The sequence below is a fragment of the Crassostrea angulata genome, chromosome 8, assembly GCF_025612915.1.
Source record: "Crassostrea angulata isolate pt1a10 chromosome 8, ASM2561291v2, whole genome shotgun sequence".
Classification (NCBI taxonomy): Eukaryota; Metazoa; Mollusca; class Bivalvia; order Ostreida; family Ostreidae; genus Magallana; species Magallana angulata.
The window spans coordinates 56,208,930-56,233,653 of record NC_069118.1 but is presented as its reverse complement, the minus strand read 5'-3'; the positions used below and the strand labels follow the sequence as shown (position 1 = coordinate 56,233,653).

General features: G+C 35.1%; 2 protein-coding genes across 3 annotated transcripts; one reads left to right on the top strand and one right to left on the bottom strand.

Annotated features, from left to right (window-relative positions):
* The first annotated feature begins 63 nt into the window (after positions 1 to 63).
* Positions 64 to 11,963, top strand: LOC128158608 (uncharacterized). Of its 2 annotated transcripts, none has more exons than XM_052821536.1 (11): positions 64 to 372; positions 2,309 to 2,350; positions 3,891 to 4,051; positions 6,078 to 6,303; positions 7,181 to 7,294; positions 7,523 to 7,606; positions 8,019 to 8,605; positions 9,058 to 9,292; positions 9,423 to 9,481; positions 10,340 to 10,567; positions 10,816 to 11,963. In XM_052821536.1, exons 1-11 carry the CDS (start codon positions 321 to 323, stop codon positions 11,074 to 11,076), a joined length of 2,049 nt encoding a protein of 682 aa, XP_052677496.1. In that variant the 5' UTR covers positions 64 to 320; the 3' UTR covers positions 11,077 to 11,963. The 2 variants fall into 2 exon arrangements, with proteins under 2 accessions (XP_052677496.1, XP_052677495.1); XM_052821535.1 differs by having other exon boundaries at positions 9,408 to 9,481.
* A 1,269-nt stretch (positions 11,964 to 13,232) lies between these two features.
* Positions 13,233 to 22,656, bottom strand: LOC128158610 (adenosine receptor A3-like). Its single transcript, XM_052821539.1, is given in 3 exon segments — positions 13,233 to 13,715; positions 13,717 to 14,884; positions 22,371 to 22,656. Coding segments are annotated over 2 exon segments (1,278 nt in total). The 5' UTR covers positions 14,773 to 14,884; positions 22,371 to 22,656; the 3' UTR covers positions 13,233 to 13,493.
* Positions 22,657 to 24,724: the final 2,068 nt, after the last annotated feature.

Genomic DNA, 24,724 nt, shown 5'->3' with positions numbered 1-24,724 from the left:
ATCTAAATACTTCCGTTCCTTAAAAGCTCACCTATATATACTTGATTATTTTTACGCGAGCGGGATGTTTTGTTGTAAATGTCAAAAAAGTGACTTCAATTAACCGAAGTGTTTTCAATAATACATTCGCTACAGATCGCCTCAATGTGGCCTTATCACAGCGGTTTAGAGTTGACGTTTTAATTGGTTTTTGTTTCAGGCCGCTCAGATAATCGGTGAAAAAAAAAACCCTCGAGTCCGTAACATCACTATAACTAGCGTATAGTCCCCAAAATAGTGAAAGTGGGGCCCCATTTGAAGCGTTCTTTCACTCCCCCATCATGTTCGCCGTCCATCGCTTTGTGAGCCTCTCTGTGATAATATTTATTAAGGGTAAGTGTTTATTTATAGACCTTTTTCTTCCTCCTGTGATTTTTACCTTTTAAACTTGATAAACACAGTTTGAACAATGTTTTGATTCATTCTCTTTTTTTAAATCAAGGTAATGTCATTTACATATTTAGAGAGTTGTGTGAAACGCTATGCATTTTATAGGCTTGTCTCTTTTTGTCGTCTGCTAACAAAACCAAACTTGTAGCACGTTAAAAAATATCTTCAGTTTTGAAAGAAATCAATATCGGGTCAAATTTTCTAAATATTTGAAACTTCTTTTTTCTCATAGATCTTTTTTAAAGTGAACAATTTGAACTAGACAACAGAATAATTTTATCGCAAGCTTCCATCGGATTTGAAAAACACGATTGTACAATCATTGAATGCAGACATATATGTGCATGGGAGACCTATTAGAAAGCGAAAAGGGAAGCTGGGTTTAAATTTACCTCTTATAACCCGTTTCAATTAATTGTTTCCTCACAATTCTTGTCTAAGATCATTTAAGTCACAATTTTCTTCATATTACAAGTTTTATCCGCATGATAAGCGTTATTAAAATAGATTTTATAATCTATTAGAATGGATACTTATCTACGTTTAATAAGGCAATCTGTTTTATTGTCCCATTCAGTTGGCATCAGGGTATACATACACTGTAGCCGTACAGTCTTCTAAAGAGATGGCTGTTATCAGGGTAATCTGTCAATTTATACCTAGCTTTCCAAAGGAACAGTATTGATCACTTGAATTAAAGAAACAAACAAACACTATAGACAATCATTAGAAGGACACTATCTTATTGTGAATATATACATGTATATATATTTATACATAAAGAGGCAAACAATTAAAAACAATTTAACGTGTGTCCCTGTTTAGTTGATGAAACAAAATAAGGACGGGGCGGGGGGGGGGGGGGGGTCCTTTACTGTTGGAACCTTTTGAACAATAAGTTCATCTTTTACAGTTTTATTAGAATTCACTAAACTCTCTCAGACTGAAGAGGAAGCGACTATAGAATAAGCACTCTTTGAGGATTGATTTTTTCTAGGACACCCTTTCGACCCTCGGGGTCAGGCTGAAGTCTATGTACGTGTCAATTACCCAGTAATTCAAGTGCCCAACCATTGACCCCCTGAAGTACCCACAGGGGCTCTACAGCTAGAACACAAAGTCTTAGAGCACGGGGGCTCGTTAGAAACAATCTGAAACTAATTCACAGTCGCTTAAGATCAGGTCTCAGAGTTTGATCATAGTATACATGAATTAACTTACAGATCTACTTATTCTTCATTGTGGATTGGAATATTGAATCAACCATTGTTGGGAATAGATTGGAATATTGAATCAACTACTATTTTGGAATAAATTGTTCAGCTGAATTTACATGTATTTTACAACCTTGCACATATGATACTTATGTATCTTCTGCAGAAGAAATCGTAGAAATTGTTGTACATGACATTACCTGCACATATATTTGTGTTTGTCCTGTTTAGACCTTGGGGTAGATTTTAATTAGTTAAACTACTCACTCTGCTGACACGGACATTTTCAAATATTCATAGATATACATGTATATCATATCGGGAAAGTTATGATCTATGTTATTTTTGCACGTGTGTACACACTATGTTCCTGTAAAAGTGAGTCATTTATGTCCTATATGTATGCCCTTTTTAGGGTAAAAGATAAAGACTGTATAGCCACGAAAAAGGTGATTTATCAAACGTGTGTTATCTCTATTACAGAAAGTTAAGGAATTCCCCGTACTAAATTTTCCCTGAACACCCCCCCCCCCCCCCGTTCCGATCACTCTGCCCGTATGTGTCTGAACCCCTATACATTCGACAAATGTTTCATATGTACACAGTAAATATATGTTTTTTATTCTAGGTGACATGTTTTATAAATCTGCTTATTTTTTTTCTAGGCATTGGCAGTGTTACGGAAGCCCATGGTTCTATTTATAGCGGTAATTATGCATTGTTTCAATTTCATTCGCACTCAGGTGTCCGGAATTCAGTCAGTTTCGTTAATTTAGCTGGGTCACTTCTCTCTCTCTCTGTCTCTGTCTCTGTCTCTCTCTCTCTCTCTCTCTCTCTCTCTCTCTCTCATTTTCATTAAAGTTCAGACACAAAATAATGGATGATTGACTTGATTTTATATAGTTGCATAATATATGTACACGACTCTCAATTACTGTGGTTTCATTAATATTCAAGGATATCAATTTTCGTGGATAAAGTGAAAATCACAGTTTCAAGGATACGTAAATTCGTGGCCAATGACCCTGTCAATAACAATTATTAGTAGAAATTGCACTTCAATGTACTTTTAATTTCATGGATAAACTTAACAACGAAATCCACGAAAATTGGTATTCAACGAATATTGATGAAACCACAGTAGTATATGACAATGATGCATCAAATGTGTTGAAGAGAAAAATGGTTTGAAGATTAAAAATTTAAAAAATCATTTTATAGGTAAATGTGTATCATGTATAATAGTAAACTAGGGTATAGCACTTTATGCACGTATACTGTAAAACTCGCTATAACCGAGTTTTACTGTATTACGATTAAAGAATAAACAAAACAAAGCGCATACTCCTTTAGGTTACTTTAATGTACATTTAGGAATGGCATTTCCAAGTTGAGTTTATACATCAGACACAAATCATATGTCCAAACGTAAAAAACAAAACCCAGACCTCTGAAAATTAAAGATCCGGTTTCAGAAAGATGACGCGGCCTTAGACTGATGTTCTGATATGAGTAATTTACGTAAACTGAGAATTGCAATTTGTCATAAACAAAACGAAATGGAGAAAGGTGTTTTAATTATATTATTTGTAAGTTCCTGTTTTGGTAATGACTTTTCCTGAATCCACCAACATGATATACATGTGGATGAAATATGTTTAACATTAACTGAGGTTTTTTTCTTCAACCAATTGATTTGGGGAAGCAGTAGCTATCTGCTTTTATAAGGGGAAAATTTAGACGCTTTTTACGATATTAACGAGAAATTAAAAAAGTCATTTTAAAACGAACATTAGAATATTCAAAAGTTTCTTATTTTAAAAAATACTGAATTTATTTAAGCTACTGACTGAAATTCCCATTAAATATCCCCGCTATACTCATGTGATTCATCATTTAACAATTATAGATATATTTGATATCCAGTCTCTCTCTCTCTCTCGATAAAAATTAGATAAGAAAACACGAAAAACGTTCAATATAGCTTAAGCGCGTTCATTTTAAAATCTTCAGAAGCTATATAATGGTAACATATATCATAAAAAGTTTCTTAGAAAAAAAAATCCCTAATAATGAATTTTTTAGTTCGTAAAATATGATATCAACACATATAACAAAATGATTCAACATGTCATAAAATAATGAAGTCATCACGATACCCAAACATCCAAAATAAAAAATATATATATCTTGATTTGATTACATTAATAATCATATTAAATCAATATTGTGTTTTTTTCTCCCCAGGTGTAGATGTTTGTAGCGACTCTGGACACACAACGTTAAACGACAAATGGCGGGAAATCGGTAATGGCGGATCCGGAAACTGTGACCAAGGACTTCCGGAAGGATGGTACAAGTTCCAGATCAATGGGAAACCGGCCAAGATACCTACACTGTGCATTAAGGTAACCTTCCTTTCCGGCTATTTTGGCTACATGGCCAATCACCCTTAAAAAACAGTTTTTCGTACTTAACTTATTCAGTGAAAAACATATACATTATAGACTATACAAGACTTTTTTGCAAACACTTTTTTGTCGATTTTAAAAACCCAGAATAATTTGAGTTTTATTAAAAGGTTGACTCTATAACTGCATTGCCCTCATAGTAAACCCGTAAATCAGTTAAATGTATATACCCTACAACCAGCTACATGTGTATACACGTGTGACACAGGGGCAATCATTGTGTATACATGTGTGACACAGGGTACAACCAGCTATATGTGTATACATGTGTGACACAGGGTGGTATACATGTGTGACACAGGGTACAACCAGCTACATGTGTATACACGTGTGACACAGGGGCAATCATTGTGTATACATGTGTGACACAGGGTACAACCAGCTACATGTGTATACATGTGTGACACATGTGTTCTATTCGTCTAGTATTTGTCTAGTCTGAAAAGACTATAAACAAAGTATTGCATTCAAATAGAACCATATTAACAAGGCCTTGGACTTTCAGTAGGGCGTAGCTATCTATTCCTTGCGTCAAAACAAGTTAAAAATGACGCGGTTTCAAGCGAAATATGCATCGATTGCGTGGTCTTAGCTCAAAAGTCAGACAAATCTTGTTGATTTCAAAGAGCCATGGATGAGTGGCTAGCAAAGAAATAGACAGCCTACGTCATATTGCTGTTTGACACAACTACCCAAAGTCCAAGCTCTTGTTGAAATGGTTCTACATGTAGATAATGACATAATGTTTTTGTGAAGTTTTAAATGTAAAATTCTATACTGTCGATTGGTCGTAAGAAGTCATAATCTAGGTACTTAGTGAGACTTTGGTGAGACTTTTACTGCTTACAAATGTTTTTCTGTGAATTATTTCATCCAATCCTCGAAAGTCGGAAGAAACAGTAGTGTTTATGAAGAACAGTGCAATCGCACGCTCTCTTACAAATAGCGGAAGTCACTTGTCAGTCTACTTCGCTCGCGAATAAACTTCCGGTCCCTTGTAAACACCACGTCTCTGCAACTTCCGCCTTAATGGTATTCTTCCTCAATTTCCAAACAATTCTGATTTAATTGGAATATTTCTATTTATCCATCAACAATCGCTCCTCTCAGGATCAGCTTCTGTACTTCGTGGAAGAAAAAAAAATAATTTATGATTGGTCATCTAAACCTCTAAAACTACATTTCTGTGTATGAATTCTTTTTGTAAACTGGAAAATGTGCGTAAAAATCATGATGAAAGTTTGATTTGAATTTGGTGTGAACAGCAGCACTGTGAATCAGTATAGGCATCCAGGATCAGAACTAGAGTCAGAATCGGTTGGAATTGTAAACTATTTTAACCTATTATACATGTTTTTCTTTTTTAATATTATGACTTGTATAAAATTGTAAAATAAAATCTTCTTGAATAATTTCGATACAATACCCACCTGTTAATAAGTCGCTTTGATGACAGCAGCAATCGCTCTTGACTTGATTCCTCTGTTGTTGGGAAGACTGTGTGTACACTTCTTTCGTTGCAATTAAAGGAAAAAAGTCTCCAGTGAGCTCTTAAATGGTTTCAAAATTATATGATATTCTAAGACCGGAGAAAAAAGCAATCGAACATGAGAATTGGATTTTTTTGAAAATATATTCTTGAAACCTATTGCAGAATTTGTTGTTTTTTGTAATCAGTAGTTGTTCCTACCCCCAGTTTGTGTGTGATAACTGTTTCTCTCCGATGGCCGTGGGAGTTGAGTAGGGGGTCACACCTATACCATAATCATATACATGTAAGTGTTTATGATAATGATATAGTTGTGAGCACCCCCCCCCCCCCTCTCTCTCTCTCTGGAACAAGGCGTGTGGGACTGTGGCATATGTATGTACAAATGTACAAGTAGATATATATGTTATTGTAACAGGTGTACAATATAACTATATATCATAGTTGTGACCCCTTAATTTCTCTCTCCTCCAGAACAAGGCCTGCGGGACGGTGGTGCCGCTGAGGGTGGACCTACACGAGCAGCAGGTGCCCGCCGTGAACCACTCGCTCCGTGTGTCTGTCTGTGGCTCCTATACGATCCTCGGCAAGTGGGACTGCTGTGTACTCAGGCGGCCCGGGATCCTCCACAACTGTGGTGACTTCTTTGTGTACCACCTGAGTCCCCCCGACAGGTGCGATGTGGGATACTGTGTAGTCGGTGAGTAGAAGAATGTACATGTAGAAGTCAGCCAATCGAAATCAAGATAACTTAAGGCGACTGGACGGTCGACAAATAATTATCCATCATATATTTCCTGAAACTTTGGATAATATATGTTTTTGTACCATAAACTATAAGTTATTAAGAAAATACCAAATATTTTAGACTTGAAATATGTACTATCCGTTTATAGGAGATACATATAGTCTGTTAAATCGCAACGCCCACCCAGCCCTCTTTCATAAGTCTCTGGGAAATCAGAACAAATGTAGGACTTTCTTTGCGTACTTGTTAGTTTTTGAATGCATGCCAAATTAGTGCTAAAAAAAGAAGACTGGTATGAAAATTGTTTCATTCAACATTTTGAGGTGTTAACTTGTGTTATAAAGTGGATAAAAATGTGTCAGGCCAATTTACGCTGAATGTGTCACTTAGTTAAATTGCGGAAACAGAGTGAATCGAATCAGAGATACAGATACGTGGGGGGGGGGGGGGGGGGGGGTTGTTGGGGGGGGGGGGGGTACAACTTGTTTTCCATGCATGCTGTTATGTATGTTTAATATATTGGTTGATTTGTTTGTTAAGGAATGAAGATTCCTTCTTTTAGTATAATGAAGTGGTCAAAGTGGTAGTGTTATTATAGCCAAAGGCACAAGAATATGTAGATATGTTCATGTACTAAATACATGTGTTGTAAACCAACCAAAGAATAATACATATTAATATATTTGTAAAATATACATTCTTGTAAAATTTAGAAGAAATGAAACTGGATAAGAATAAATAAAACTATATATACAATGTCATGCCTTTTCATGTAAATCTACATATCTTTGATATTTAATTACATTACATGTATAGATATTGATTTCAGGAGGAGATAATCCAATGGCGCTTCACGCCTTCACAGCCAAAACAGGGGAGCCTTCTGATGACCCACCCCACCCTACCTACCGGGTACCTGTCAGTCCCACGTATACCACGCAAGGTAAATATTTCACCTGAGAAAATAACAGACTCTCTCTCTCTCTCTCTCTCTCTCTCTCTCTCTCTCTCTCTCTCTCTCTCTCTCTCTCTCTCTCTCTCTCTCTCTCTCTCTCTCTCTCTCTCTCTCTCTCTCTCTTAAGTATTGCATCGGGTTGTATGTAAAATTTACTAGTATTTAATTGAAGTCAGTAATCGATATATACACATATACATTTAACGTTGTTCTTAGGAAGAAAAAAATGTACGGCCAGTGAGCGACATTGTCCTAACGGTTGCGTCCCATTATCCCAGAGCTGTCCAATGACATTAGACTGTAAGCACCGACCATTATATAGACACATGCAATCAGCAAATCATATTCAATTCAATATGTTTATTGCCAAAAAATAAATATATATATATATATATATAAACCAAAAACAAGCGATATTTTTGATTTGGAAATTATGAATTTTATCAGTATTTGGAATTTAACATTGATTTTTAAATAGTTTATAAAATTTATTTATAGATATAAATATTTAGATTTTGATCTTATTTGCTTTTATTCTTTCATTGTAACTTTCAACTTTTTGAATAATATCAGATATTCTGCAGTATGACATTGTTGTTTTCAGTTATTATTTAAAATACATGTACTATACAATTGCATTACGACAAGCAATTATTATTCATATATATTGTACTGTTTAAAAAAAATGATAATCGTTTTCCTTTTCACACAGTCAACCCGTTGCCAAAGAGAATAGTGCATACATTTGACACAATAAGACAGCCCCACTTTTTCACGAAGAAAGTCAGAACGACTCTCTTAACTACTACAACTGATACTGATAACGAGAAAACCACTAGTGACCAAAACAAAATGTCGGTGTCCACCACCCCACCATCCACCACCCCACTATCCACCATCGAGGGCAGGGGGATCATAGAGACCACTTCTGACCAGAACGATGTATCCATGTCCACTAGAGAGCAGCCTACCACCAGCCGAACCGACCCTAGGGGGACATACACTACAGTGATTTCCTCCATCACTTCCGGTTCCGGTCCCAGGAAACATCTCACCAGCCCGGATATCCGAGTCACTGTCGTTACTGTGGGTGAAAACAACGTCACACAAACGTCAACCAACCCGCCTGTAGCCCCTAAAAACGCGACCCACCAAAACTACACGGAGGTCCTGATTGACCAATCAGAGACCACTAAAGTGGCGGCCAGGGACCATGACAACCAGAATGAACAGCCCGCGGCAGATGAGTCGTATTGTGGGGTAGTCTTGGCATTTGAATTCGAGGCTTCCTATTTGCAAGTAAAGCATTAAGATTTATGAAAGAGAACTTTCTCTTTAGTACAGTGATTGTTTAGGATATTGTAAAATTTCAGCACACCCCTTCCGTTTAATTTGATATTACTTTGATATAGTCACTCACATACATGTAAATGTATGTACATATGATATGTAGTGGTGATGGCGATTTAGGAGGTAATGGATTATACCTACAATTTAAAATTTAACCATTAAGCATAACTCATGTGGTCACGAAACCCCAGTACGACAAATTTGAAAGCGTCCATATGTATGCAAGAGTTATATCCCTTTTCAAGGTTTAACGTTTTGGATCCTTATATATCATGTATACACTGGCAGAAGCAATCAGAATCAATGTAACCTTTCCTTTGAAAAAAAATGTTATAAACTCTATTGATGTCAATTCAAGCAATTGAATAATTATTATTATGTTAAATTCTTTGTATTTATAGGATACAAACTTCACAAACTTCCGGAAGAAACTACAAGTCGTGTTCGCCTCTCTACTCAACATCTACTACGTGGAGGATCACGGGGTATATCTGAAGGGACTATTTTCTTGGCAGATGAGGTATCAAAGGGAAGCGTCCAAATCCTACACCTTCTCGCACGTGCACTTTGGTCGCGGAGTTCACAACGAATCTCTGTATTACATCACAGTGTTTGCGGAAGACATTTTCAATAGAGGTTTGTCCGTCTATATATTTATTTCATTTTAAATCAAGTAGATATTGACATCGATTTATGAAAGAGGTCCGATTCAGTACTTTGATATTTAATGTACTAATGTGTCTCATTCTAGTTCTGTACTTACCAGATAGAGTACTTGTGACCCTTCTTCAAAACGCAACAGTGACGGCGTATATTCAGGACGAGGTATGACTAATTATTTGGTCTCAGTCCACGATGCATCATCTTCCTAAATACCCCCCCCCCCCCCTTTGTATCTTGTACGGTAGAGCATACATACATAGTGCACCCCCTTTCCCCGTCATTACATAGCTTAACAGGGGTACATATTGTATTATAATAACGCACATAGCCAACTGAAAATGTTTTTTTTATGTTTAAAGTTGTTAATCTTTATGAAGCCGTGAATTAATGGTATCATATATGATTGTATAACTTATTATTGTGCAGCATAAAGATGACGGTCGGTAAGAATGTATTGTGAAATCTCTTTTCAATACTGAAGCTATTTCTGAAATGAATATATTCTTTTTTCCTTTTATAATCTTATTTATAATTATTACAGCGTACATTTAATTTTTTTTGTATCATCTTCTGAGTTTTTAATTTCTAGTTGGATTTTGTTTCGCTATGATGGAAATAACTTTTTTCTGAAACTACATGTGTAAACTTTTTACCAGCTATTAATTCCTCAGTGTTCACGCTTTTGACTAACATTTCCAAAAGATATTAATAAAACCGGCGCTAAATGTTCATGTGCTTCTAATGATTTGGTATATTTTGTATTTAATTCACATGAAATTATTTAAAGATAAAACAATCTGGGTATACGATTATGTTTGTGATAAAAATACATTGTGATATACTATTTAAATTCTAGCATGGTTTTCTAAAGTTTAAATTGAAAATTAATTAAAGTCAATTTTTGAAAAATTGCACACGTACAAAATATATCGTTAAATGATTTGTAGCCCCTTTTTAATTTACCGTTCTTTTTTATGTCTTATCAGGAAGTGTATTGTTTAAATTATTTTGTCTCCGTAGATCAGAGATTTTCACGCTACGTTCCTTAACCTGACCACCCAGAGCCTCGATGTGAGCCCCGGGGATCACCCGAGCCTCCCGGCACTGCTGGACAACCTCGCGCTGTGCGTTTCCCTCGTGGTTCTTTTCTCCATCATCTTCATATGTGCACTTTTCGCGGTGTTGAAAACGAAGAGCAAGAACCGGTGTATGAAGCTCCGCAGGAAGTCTGGCCAGTATTATGTCAAGGTAAGCCTCGTTGTGGATTTGCATTCACTGATCTTGTTATTTCATCAAGGCAATTTAAACACGGATATATGTACAAAATCATTAAAATTTGAATATATTTTCAAAATATTATAGAAAATGGCCGTATTTCTACTTATTTGTCAAAATAAAATAAGATTCTATCTAGAATAAAACTATATATGATCGCTCCAATACACACAATGATTTTGATTATATCTTCATGATTTCTGATTTTTGTTTTTATTTAGTGGGAAAAGGCATTAAAACGTGATGTATGTAAAGGGATCGTGTATATAGAAAATCCAACCAAAGACACGTGTATTGTAAAGGGGGACAACTCTGTGAACCAGACTCTGATTGGTCCACGGGAACGAGGCTGTCCGGAAGAAGAGGACAACCTTGTGAATCAGCAGCGCGGTAATCAGTTTCCGGGACTTCCGTCACGGACGTTTCCGTTTCCAGAGTGCAATGATCTTGTATTCATTCCAGGCGTGCAAACAAAGTTATAGCACCACATTCATATTTCAGCCAACACAACGTCTCAGCAGGTTTTTTTTTAAATACGTGATGAAGGATATTTGAGCAAGAGATAAACTGGTCCCAACACTTGAATCGTTTTCACTTACTGAGTGACTGAAGACATATTTTGAAGTCCTTTGTTACAGCTTCATAAACTAAATGGCCCTTAGTCTATATCTGCATAGCAGTGAAAGGGTTGTACATGTATGCACGTGTACATGTCTGCACGTGCAGGCTTTGCTAAAGCACGGGCATTGCTTTCCATTGTGGACATTTTTCCAGGGAGTTTATAATTATATGTTGTTAATATTTATTTTACACATCATTCTTATCGTTGCTGTATATTTTTTGCAATGTGCTTTTGTGTTGATTCTGAAGTGTGTTCTGGGTAATATTACCCATTATTTATTTATGCATTTTGAAGATATCTTTTGTTTACAGGTACATGTACTTACATAGATGGAGCGATGTAACGCTCAATGTGTCAGTGTCAAACTGTTCATTTTAATTTACTACTTCAAGTGTTCAAAACATTAATATTTGAATGGTATTGTACGATCGGTATGGTTTAATGTTGTACAGTTTATCGCTATACCGAGTACGTATTCAGGGCTTGCAATGAAAACTGTATCGCCAACCAAATGGTGCTACACAATAATGAACATTTTTTTTTACGTATTTAAGAAAAGAAAATCAAAAGTAATGCCAGGGTATAAGGTTTAGGGTAATGGATGTTTGATTTGATATTCTCGCTTACACATAAGAAATGTTAGGACTACATGTCTACCATATCTACATCTGTAAGATATCAAGCCCATGTAAGCGAGGTCTCAGTTTTGAGATGTGCGGTAAATGGCGGACATGGAGAAACGACGGAGAAAAAGATGCATAATTTTTTAATTAATATTAATTCATTTTTTTCGTCGAATCTGAATAGGGAAGGTGAAGGGTAAACATGTAGCCCCACCCATCTTGAATGCTGTACAACACTTGCGTTTTTATTTGTTCGTGACAGTTTTTTATTAAAAAGAATTATTATAAGTTCACTCCCATTTTGAATTTTATCTCGCTTGTTATTCATTTGTACACTGTACATTTATTTGGAAGTGAACACCCCCTCCAATTACAGTTTTGTGACGAAACCACATTCCAAAATCCTAGAGGAAGGGGGGGGGGGGGGGGGTGTGAAAGTTGTATAAGAGTACTGAATACACTGTGAACTGTTGTGACAACGAATGATGTGCATGCAAAGTTATGAATATGTTGTAGATGAGAAAGACACCATTAAGTATAGATAAAACATAAATTAGTTACTGTATATTTACATTGCTTACAGATGCATGCATGAGGGTTGTGTGAATTCTAAAGTTTGTTTATTTATTGATGGACAGTAGAGCATTCATATAGTTATAAATATTTAAATCTGTCTTTGTTTATTTATTTTTTATAGACACATAGATACATCGTTCGATGATAAAAAGAATGAAAACAAATTTATCTACGTCAGCAGCCTGTTATTTTTTTGGAGCATTACGTAATTGCTAAGTTACACATTTTAAGTTACACAATATAAGTTACACATTTTAAGTTAATACAAATATTATTGGTACCGCTCACAGCATCAATTGAAAATTAAAATAGACCTTGAAGCTTTAATTATTAAGATTCGGATAGGTTCGAATAAAATTATTTCATTATTTAGTTTTCCTAAAAAGGTTTTTCGAGTTCTAACCCTTTATCGGCATATTGGAGCCGAGGTTAATATGGTTAAAATGAACCCGTGGAATAAGTATAATAATTATGCGAGACAGTGACTTAGTTTTTTTTCAAACTACAACAAGTAAACATTCATTAGAAAAAAAGTACTTTTTGTTAATTTCATTAGCTAGAACGACACGAGGAAGAACCGAAGTTTCAATCTGTTGACCAGAAAAATGGTGGCCGAAGAGAACACAACTCTTACTTAATGTATTTGGTATTATTACAAAACTATTTTTATGTATGTTTAATGGCACCGACCGAGTGAAACCCGGCAATGATTCGTCCGGTTTAGAGGTCGTCACCTTGTTTTCATCTTGCTGCTTGTCCCTGTCAACGTTTTTGGATTAAATAACCATAGTAATATTTCTTTAAGAAATTTAGTGTCCGCTTTGACGTTCTGCACCATTTTATGATGAGACAATAGAAAAAAAAGACACTCGATCATTTCAACTTATCATTCTAGTACTTTTAAAATGAAGTTCATTTGAATGATATGAAAAATAATAATTAGTTGAGAGCTTTCACGGTGACATCACAAACTGAGTAATGGTACGAACTAATCAATCAATGAATCTTTATTAAAATGACCAACTTACTGGTACAATAATTGTATGTGTTAAAACATTCGAGATCTACAGATGTGTGATCACATCCGATATATCAACGCTAGTTTCAGTTTGCGGAAGACCGTTTTCACAAAATACCGGAACCGGAAGTGTTGAACTACACATACACTCGTCTGCCATATTGAACACGGGATTGTCCACCGCTGTGCTGCATTCCATTGTCTTGTTATGTAACCCGGATGTACAAGCGCCTGAACCCTGGGAATCCGAACTCTGTGAATGAACACAGTCTTTTGATATGGTATTTATGTCCTCACTTGGACCATTTCTCCGGAAGCTTGCTTTCAAACTGTTATTTGCATCCGTTGATTTATTGCTGTCCACACTAGACCGAATTGTCTCAGTCGTGGAATTGACCTTTGAAGCTGGTTGATGTTTGCGAACGATCCTCGTCACCTGTCGTTTTAATCTCTGAGTAGCAGTGTGAATCTGAGTCGTCTTGTAGCTTCTCACGACCGACAGGATGCACGGCCGGAGTAGAAATATTGGCATCATGCATAACACATATACCTCAATTCTATCGAAATCTGTTAGTCTATTGAACACTAGGACACCAAGGACAATACATACCCCTAGCAGTGCGATACACGTGAACCAGCCCACAAGTTCAATTCTGTTGGTCTGAATGAGGTTCTGAAAGCGCTGAAATTCCCGGCTGTTGACGGTCAGTAAATGCTGATTGTGTTTCACTTTTTGTATGTAGTATTTAAGAATGGATTCCATGAACACGTTTGAAAACAATCCGATGCACCACAACACAGATATGAACACCACATACTCCAAGGTGTAGAAGTCGCTGTATGAACACAGAGCGTCCACGTTGTTCCACCCCATGAGTGGAAGGAAGCCTAGCACGAAGGACGCGTTCCACATAATCACCACCCCTGTGACCACGTTATCCTTCTTCATGTGGAGAATGTATCGAAGTGGATGCGTGAACCGCAGGCAGCAATCGAGGTGTAGCCACACTAGCGAACCGATGGACGCGGTGGTCGCCGTGATGAAGATACTGTCCGGCAGAAAACAGTTCACGTTCGTGTGTTCGAGGGAGTAAAATACAATTGCCTTTAATATTGCGTATAAGCCGATCATGACGTCAGCGAGACAGATGCTCCTCATGAAGACCAGCACCGGGCTTTTCCCTCCCGTCGTGAATTTGGACAGCAACAAAAATATCACGTTCGCAACAATTGCAATAACTCCTAATGACCCCCATACGAATAAAAGCGGGAAGAACTTCAACACCCTGGACTGAATGACTGATTCCTGTAACGCATGCGCTGTCGAGTTTAGTATCATCCCGTCCACATTACGCTATGTGGTCGTGTGTCCTGAAGTGAAGACCCTCATGATTTTCATTTCATACTGAATCTAAACTGGGGATCGTCATGATACAGTTTTCGCTTTTAATCTGAAATCGAAATTCTAACATGAATTATTGTCAACAGTGTCAATGACGCGCGTTTTAAAATTGAGAAGAAAAAAAAACAATAGGTAAAATGGCGATATTTTGTAATTTTAAAGGTTTTTGTCAAATCCATTGTTTTGGTGAGCTGATGAGTTTTATTGATGACTACAATCCGCCTACATTCTTCATTCAGAGCGAAAATAAATTATTACACATGATTTGCATCAATATTGATTGAATTCAACAGGAAAGTTAAACAATTGTATTCAATTTAGCCAGTAAGATTGTACAAACACTAGAAATGTAATTTAATATCCGTCTGTAAACAAGCTTATATAACGCATGGTAATCGTTTAAACAGCAGGTGAGAACAGCTTATGTACATAATAACAGATCCATGTATGGCTGGACTCAACATCTACATCCTTGGGGGTGTGGAGAGAGAGAGAGAGAGAGAGAGAGAGAGAGAGAGAGAGAGAGAGAGAGAGAGAGAGAGAGACGCCTAGAATAAGTCAAGATTAACAGTACATGGATATACATGTATCGATTAAGGGAATTCTTCAAAAGAAACAACAACACTAAGCTATGAATAGCTATGATATAACGGACTTAGTAATAGTTCATATTATCACTGGACGTAATAACACAGTTGTACTTATAGAGTGTTAACATCACCCATGAAGAAAATTGACTGGTTCATATACTCTGTTGTATTTTACATATACTTTTTTGTGTTAGCATGAATTAAATGGCAAAGGTAACGCATGGTTATGTGTATTTAAGTATAATAAAGAATCATGTTATTCTACGAAAAGGTTAAATATTTTCTCTACAATAAAATGATTATAATGCTAGTATACTAGTGTACCATTTATGTTGAAAATAAAATTCTATACATTTCATACTGCTTCATACACTGTATTTGTGTGTAAAGCATCCAGAAACTGTACACATACTTTTGATCTTGAATATCGAATTAAAATGTCTTCGGTCAAAACTGATTTCAAAACCTATTCCAATTTTTAAGACCACGACACTGTACATGTAAACAATGCACCAAGAGAGAAAACAATTCCAAAATTCCAGTTCATGAGAGCCATCGATGTTCGCCATTGGAAGCTTTTAACGAATTGGTGGCTGACGTGATGATTACACACGACAGCATTTTTATGACGAAGGGTTATGAGGAATTATAGCCAGGTAATAGGTTTACTTCAGTTGATACCCACTGCTCGTTTTGATAGACTTTAGTTAAAAGCCACCGATACCAATTCTCACGCAGACTTAAAAAGACTCCGCACCGCCATTATTGACGATAGATTCCAGGATGCGTGCACAAAACTGCGCGCTTTTGTCTTTACACGAGAGAAACAATGAAATATATATTCAAAATTGATCTCTGGATTAAAGAAAGATTCCTCAATTCTGGTCTCGTTGAATGTGGAATCAGGAACTGATTGTAGAGTCTCATTAAAAGGCATTGCAGTCATACAGATTTCTCGGGCCTGTATTTGAGAACCTTTCTTGAGAGCATTAAACGAGATTACATTGAATTAGACTAAGTTTTTGAAATCAGTTCTGGCGGACGACGTTCCTCGTTCGGTATAAGATCAAAAGTATTTATTGTTAGTATCCTGTTGTTTGATGCGGTGTTTGGTTTCTTTCTTCTAAAAGTCAACCTACTAGGTATAAAGTTTGCAGATATAAATTGACGAGTATAAAGTTAACTAGTATAAAGTTTACATGTTCAAAGTTTATGAGTATAAAGTTTACGGGTATAGAGTTTACGGATATAAAGTTTACGGGTATAAAGTTTACGGGTATAGAGTTTACGGATATAAAGTTTACGGATATAAAGTTTACGGGTATAAAGTTTACGGATATAAAGTTTACAGATATAAAGTTTACGGGTATAAAGTTTACAGGTATAGAGTTTACGGATATAAAGTTTACGGGCATAAAGTTTACAGATATAGAGTTTACGGGCATAAAGTTTACAGATATAAAGTTTACGGGTATAAAGTTCCCAAGTATAAAGTTCACAGGTATTACAAAGTTTTCAGATATTTTTTTATTTGATGACAATTTCTTACGGTGAGCTCAATGACTTATTATTCGTCATATTTTGAATACTAGTAGTTCGATTCAAAAGCATGGTTGGTAAAGAACTTTAAAAACATTACATAAAATTTCGTTTCTTCTATACCTGCATACTTAAAGACATAGAACATATTTTTACTATTTGGTAATTCTTGCCTGTTATATCATACATATACATTACATTTACGGAATTCGTACTCGTAAACACCCATATATTAAAAAGTACACGTTGGTTGGTTAAGGCAGACATCAAATAAGTATTACTTGACTCTAAAGTGTAAGGAGGTTGAAAGGTGGTCAAAAAATCAACATCAGATCTACCTTAAACCTTTATATTTGTTTTTTTTAACCATGAATTATCATTTAGTAAAAAAAAATCAGCTTTGAAATTTGAATATTTTGTTATTTCTTTATACAAAGCTCTTCTTTTTCAGAAAGTAATATGGTCTAAAAATAGCCCCAACCCTCTTATTAAGTACATGTATGTGATACATAATGCAGCAAATCTGCATAAATATTTAAAAATAGACGCGTCAATTCAATATGTATGCTTCAAGGGAGAAAGTAAATTTGGAATTCTAATTTCAGTGCTGTTTTTTCCCTCCAGTGTTCCCCCTTTCTTTTATGATAATAATCCTTATTGATAATTGATGAATGAAGATAGGGAAAATCAAAATTTAGCATATAAGTTTCACGTTACTCAAAAAAGCTGTATATTGATTTAGATCGATCAATATAAAAAAAAAGATTAAAGACTCTTTACATTTTAATCATTAATAAGAACGTAGCTATTTAAGTCACGATTATGATACTTAAATTCGTACCTCCCTAAAAAAAAATAATAAATAAGCAATAACGTTGCCGACGTTTTGCATGATTTTTCACACATGCAATGCATCTATTATATTGTTTATTGTTATTTTGGACTATTAACCTACTTAGAATGCATCGTTAAGATTGTAGAATAAAGTTCATAAATTAATCAATAACTTAATTAAATGTGCACATGTTTCCTTCTCAACTCAACAGTCTTGCAATTGCATGCATATGCGTCACCACCTATTTGCTTAGCAGGACATTCGATTTCTGTTTGTTAAAGTTTAATTACAAATAACAGTTGGAGTATATAGAACCATTTTAACAAGAGCTTGGACTTTGGGTAGTTGTATCAAACAGCAATGTGACGTAGGCCTGTCTATTTCATTGCTGACCACTTAGCCGTGGCTCTTTGAAATCAACAAGGTTGAGCTAAGACTACGCAATCGATGCATATTTCGCCTGAAACCGCGTCATTTTGAACTTGTTTTGACGCAAGAAATAGACAGCTACGTCCAACCGAAAGTCCAATGTCTTGTTAAAATGGTTCTATGATGTTCTCCTTTTTTGTCTTCTGTTTTCGTTTAGAATTTATGAATTGTATAACAATTGCATAAACGATATGAAAAATAAGTATATAATAGGCATATTATTTTTATTATGATTAAGCAAATTATTATATATCAAACAGATTGTGAAAATGTAGCTCGAATTTGGGCAAGCGATATTTGCAGTAGATACATGTATTTTGCGAAAAAATTATGTTTAAATGTCTTAACTCTATGTACATATCAACTCTAACGACAGAGAAACACAGCAATGACCCATTTAGCCGGCGATATTCAACAACAAGCAAAACAAAAAAATATGAATAACGCGTTTCTCCTGAATAATAATTCATAACAAAAAAAAATGAAAGAATGAAAGAAAATTTAATATATTCCTGAACACATTTATATGCACCCTGAAACTTGCGAAAATATTTAATATTATATATACCTCATCAAAAAATTATATAACCCCCCCCCCCCCCCCCCGAAAAAAAAATAAGAGATTTAAAATAAACAGACTAGCTATAGAAACATACCTCAGCAAGAAAAAACCTGATAACTGGTAAGGATTAAATAAATCCTACGTCAAAGTGTTACACGTCCATCGTCAGCATTCTCGACTATTACCACTTGGGATGTATTACACCTTGTCAATATTTACCTTGCGTCGAGTGACAGGTATGTTGCAGGTATACATTCATTTCTCACCTGGTCTGGCATTACGACAGCACTGGATCGATGTATTTATAATCATCTACGTATAAATCTATCACACGGATCTGGGCCCTGCTCTTATTGTTTTTTTAAACAGTGTCGAAAACGTAATTTTCTTAGGCCGAGTCATGCGTTAGGAATTTTAAAAGAGTATTTAAAAATTTACTTAACTTCATTCTACAAAGCATTCTGTCTTCGACATTTGTTCCAGTATATATATACACACACACACACCAACACACATACACATGTATTAATTTAATGAAATTACTATTAGTTTTGAAGATTTCAAGCACCTTTCAATTACATTTTAATGAAATGCACTTCAAACAATTTTACAAAACAACTTTTTCTGAGTTTAATTCATAATAGTTTATATTGGTTATCTGTAGTAATTAAGTACACATATATAAGTGTATATAATCATTAAAGGGTATTAGTATTAAAGGGTATTGTTTTTCGCTATTAATGGTCAAAATATACATGTTATTACCTCCCTTTAAGTTTAATTACTATGTAAAAGCTGTATATGATTTCGGTGTAAATCCTCCTTAACAACCAGGGGGGAAGACCAAATGGATTCTTAATTCCTTAATACACTCCAGCTACATATATTTGAACTTCAGTTGCTTTTGTTATACAATTCAACAAAAATTAGTCGCATTTACTGTAAAATTTAATTTTACTTCTTTCAACAGAGACATATTCTGCGAATGTTAGCCTGTGATAAATTATAAGGTTTAAGGTATTCAGTTTGCTTTGGAAAGTTGAAACTTTACAGCAATATACATTACTATAATTTTAAGGAATGAATGAGTGATTTTCATCTTCATTTAAAAATGATGGCAATCATACAATTTAATAAAATCACATTTAAAAGATGCAAACTTAAAAAAAATAAATTCCAATTCAATTAGAACATGTATTTATGAGTTTTTATTCTCCGTACCAGATTATAAATTCCCCTTTTAATTTAATTTTTAATCGTCGCACAGTATCGCAATACATATCATCAGAACCCCCCCCCCCCCCCCCATTGTCTCAAATACTTTATAAAACCTTCTATAATGATTTCCAGTGCATGTAGTTCAGAGAGAAACCTAACATTTTCAAAAATTTATATTTACAAAGAAGAATGGAAATATAGTGAATGGAGTCTATTTCTAGATTATCTTATCGGAATATTCTCGAAATTTGGCACTCTAAAAAGACATAAATATACATGAGGATTAGGCGAAGCTTTTTACCATACAATAAAAAAATAATGTGAAAAGTTAGATAAAAAAATCAATATTAGGATCGTAAAATGAAGGAATTTTTTCAGCGCATCCTAGCAATGAATTTTACAAAAATGACCAGATATTGATAGCCTTATCGGGTGTTAGCAGAATAAGACGCAAGGGAGATTATTCATACCTCGGCAGCCGTATATGGTAACATGGTAACACATAGTGTATCAAATATTCATGGACTTGTCTCTTTTTCCAGGATTTATACAAAAGGTGATAAAATCGAACCAAGACCAAAAGCAAACACATTTTACGCCTCATTGGGTATATCTGCCTGATCGCATCAGTATTGTAAGCCGCCGAGGAGCCCCACAAAGCACTTATTCGTTGCCTGAAATATTTATATGCTGCTAAAATTTGATTTGTTTCTGTAAAGAAATTATAAATGTCACTTTACAATTATATATCCTACATGACCATTTAGGGTTTTCAAAGGGAATACATATCAGTTGCTTACCAACTATTATATATCAACTAAATTTCATCGCAAAAGAAGACTTCCGCTTCTGTTTTTTTTTCTTTTCTTAAGTGTTTTGTTTGTGTAAGTAACATCCTCTTGTAATCACTTATAGAACCACATGCGTTTAATGCAGTAATATTTTTAAATTAAATGGTTTAGAAGTACTTGAAAGATCAGTTTACAATTATCATTTTACAGTTGTTGTAAACAATAATGTCCCTAAAGATTTCTGAGTTTTTACATACAGTTCATAACATAATTATCTTTGCATCTCATGCTACGTTATCGTGATCTCTGACAATTATTTAGCCTTCATTCTGTGGAAATGATCTATGCCATATGTTTCCTTGTAATTTATCTTTTACCCACCTTTTTAAGTATCATGAAAAGAGTGTAGAGATCACTCCTCACGAAAGGTTGCTTAAAAAACCCCAACTTTAACTAATGCTGTCCTGAAAAGCACTTTAGATTTTGTCGAAACTATTAAGGGAATTCCTATTTCATAGTTTATAAATTTTTGTGCAAAGGGCTATACTTCATAAAAATAAAAGCCTGCGATTATCAAATTATGAAATGATTATCGACTCCCTTTGATTGGTATAAACGCAAAGATGAATTTCCTCGAGTTTTTCGCAGTCGACGTCTTTAAATGGACCTTGACACGATTTTTTTATATCAACAGTTTGTTTTCTATATTTTAACTTTTTTTTATTTGTGTATTATGAACGATTGACAAAAAAATTGAGTGTTTGAAGTCAATTTACAAGCGAGATACAGAGGTATGGAAAACCATAATTATATTAGCAAAGCTCGAGTCTTCTAACTGTTTTCAAATAATTCAAAGTATAGAAATTGCCTTTTCTTGACAAAATAACTCGTTCCAAACAAAATAAACTGATCCAATGTGTTTATAAATAATATTATTTACCAAAAAAAGCAACATTTGATTGAAACTCAATACCAATACCACATAATTAAATGTAAAACAACAACAAGACTCGGGTTTCGTGTACATAACAAAGAACGTCGAGCTCTGTACCTTGTTTGTATCTCAAAATTTGACTTTCAAATTTTGATGAATCATTTAAATTGCTTAAATATACCATTCTAGACTAATAATGGAAATGTGAAATTTCAAACTTTGAGCTGAAATCGTGTATAAATCCCTTTAAAGGTTGGCAATTGAGGCGCCCTTTACATATTTGTTAAATATATAGCACATATATAGTCTAATGTCATATTCTGAACTTGTCTTTCTCCAAAAGCGGTGCTAATATTTTGTTGAAAATATTCTTAAACTTTTAAACTGTGTTCCCATATTAATTGTACTAGTAACAGAGATCTATTAATTTGCAACGTACGCGTGTTTTCATTTAGTTAGTCTACCCAATAATGCGACAACATTTACAGACAATTAACTCAATTCATTATAAGTGTCAATGCACTCAAATTTTGAATAAATATTTCGAGTCAAAAAAAAGAGTGATACTATTGATTTGCGAGACAGTAAAAACAAAACAACTCAAAATGAAACTTAACGATTAAAAATACTCGCTTACCTTGGTTGAAAATGTGTTGTTTAAAGCGGCATCGAAAGAAAAATATCTGCTTCACATGAAAAAAAGGTGATATTAGTTGAGAGGTGGAGAGTATTGGGTCTGACGCACTGAGGTATCACTGCTGTATCATCGTCGCTGATGTTTACCGGTCCCACAGGGAACAAGCATCTGTATGGTGTCGTCTATCTGTAAACACGGGCCTCTCCGTACTCAAAGCACGTCGTCTGTCAACACAAGAGTCGGCCAATTGTCAACATAATCCTGAACATCCCAACGCGTGAAGGTACACAAAACTACTCACGGGTTACGCAAACCACATACAGACAGAGATTAAATAACATTTTGGTTTGTTTTTATAGTTTTACAGCAAACATCATAATTCAGAAGTAGACACAGCATTGTGGGATCTTCTCAATTATACCATGAACGTTCTGCAGCATAGATCTTTCTTACTTGCTATTTTGAATTTTCTAGGTGGATGTAAATTATTATTTTTTTTTTAATATAGTAGAGTTTGTATCCAAATTTTAAATTTGAGACTTTTTAATTATAGCTTGGACCTTGGTCAGAACGTGACAACCTTTGATTTAATGTCTATCAATGGTTAACTACCCAGTCATTGGCTAATAGATATGAAAGCATTAAACGCACTGACACTCGTCCGACATCATCTAAGGATGCTTATTTCAGTTACTAGTAAACAGCGTCAATTTTCCAACATTCCGAATTTGACAGTCTATATACAATAATGAGCTTCTTTTAACAAGAGGCAAATAGGCCTTAACGGTCACCTGAGTAGCATATAACCCATTCATAAACTTGTCGAGAAGTCTCATATATTCATTTAACTAGGTTTCATTCTCGAGTAGAAAAATTTTAAATTTGTAATGACGACCCCCTCCCTGCCTGAAATCTTTCAAAAAGAACTATGAAACCCATAATTTTGGCGCAAAACTTAAAGATCTGGTCTACAAAATCATGAATTCAGTTTTCCTTTCAGGTGTGTGGGAGTAAAGAAGATAATTTTTAAACATTATATGCATCAATACCTATACATCCATTTTGGCCCTGCCCTAGAGTCAAAACCCATACTCCAGGGGACATGATATTTAAAATTTATTTTAGTAGAGGACTTCTTGTTAAACATAATTATGAAGTCAGTTTTTCATACAGATGTGTGAGAATAGAGAAGATTTTAAAACATTATATGCATTAACACTATTCTGCCATATTGCCCCCCATGTCCTTCTGAACCCCTGACCCAGGGACCATGAATTTCACAATTTAGATAGAGGACTTTGTGGACATCATAACCATGTATTCAGTTTTTTGCCCACATGTTTGGGAGTTAAGAAGATTTTTTAAAGATTTAATACATTTTTACTATATGGCTATTTTGGCCCCGCTCTAGAGCCTGAACCCCTGACACAGGGGTCAAGAATTCACAATTTTTGTAGAGGGCTTCATGGACATCATAATCATGCAACCATGCACTTGTGTTTACTCAGGTGACCTAACAAATAAGAAGAAAGGATGTCAGCATCTGACAGCTTGTGTTGATGAGCAAACTAGATTGTAACATCCAACGAAAATCCAAGGTCTTGTTACATCGGCTCTACAACTTCAATCTTTACTAGTACACTAATTGTTCTCAAACGATTAGAGGTCTTTCCACCTTAATACTTTTTAATGAATTGCTAGACTGCTCAATATGGTACACACAAAATTATTATACCTATGTTATATGTTGTACTATAAAATGGGACATCCACAAAGCCATAAATGATTTTTAAAGAGATTTTTACAAGCGATTTCTTTCAGAATTCCATGTTGTGTATCGTAAACATCTATTGAATTACTTTTCTGAATATTTTTCCACTTACATTAAACAAAACTGAGCTAAGTGAATATTCTTTACACAATTGCGAGCATATAAATAGAAACCTAACAGTAGAAGAGAGTGTTCTAGAGGCTAGATGTCTTTGTAAGAAATGAATGGGTTGACAGTAAAAACACGCTCCACTTGAGTAACCATAGGACTTGATGTGATACCTGAGGCTTGTTCAACAGGGCGGGTGCTCGCGAGCGCTCGCCAAAATTCCCTATACCCGCAACACAAATTTTGGCGAACGCTCGCGGGCGCTCTCTCTGCTGAACACGCCTCTGGCTGACCCAATTGAATACTTTATTGCGCAATCCAGCCAGCTGTTGAAACCCTTACTATAATTCTGTATTTCAATAGATATGAAAATTCATTTATTAACAGATTTCAAAATGACCTTGACCTTTGACCTTTATGTCATTTTGTTTAGCCAAGGTAGACGCTTCTATTTCAAGTGGTCCGAGGTCTCCAT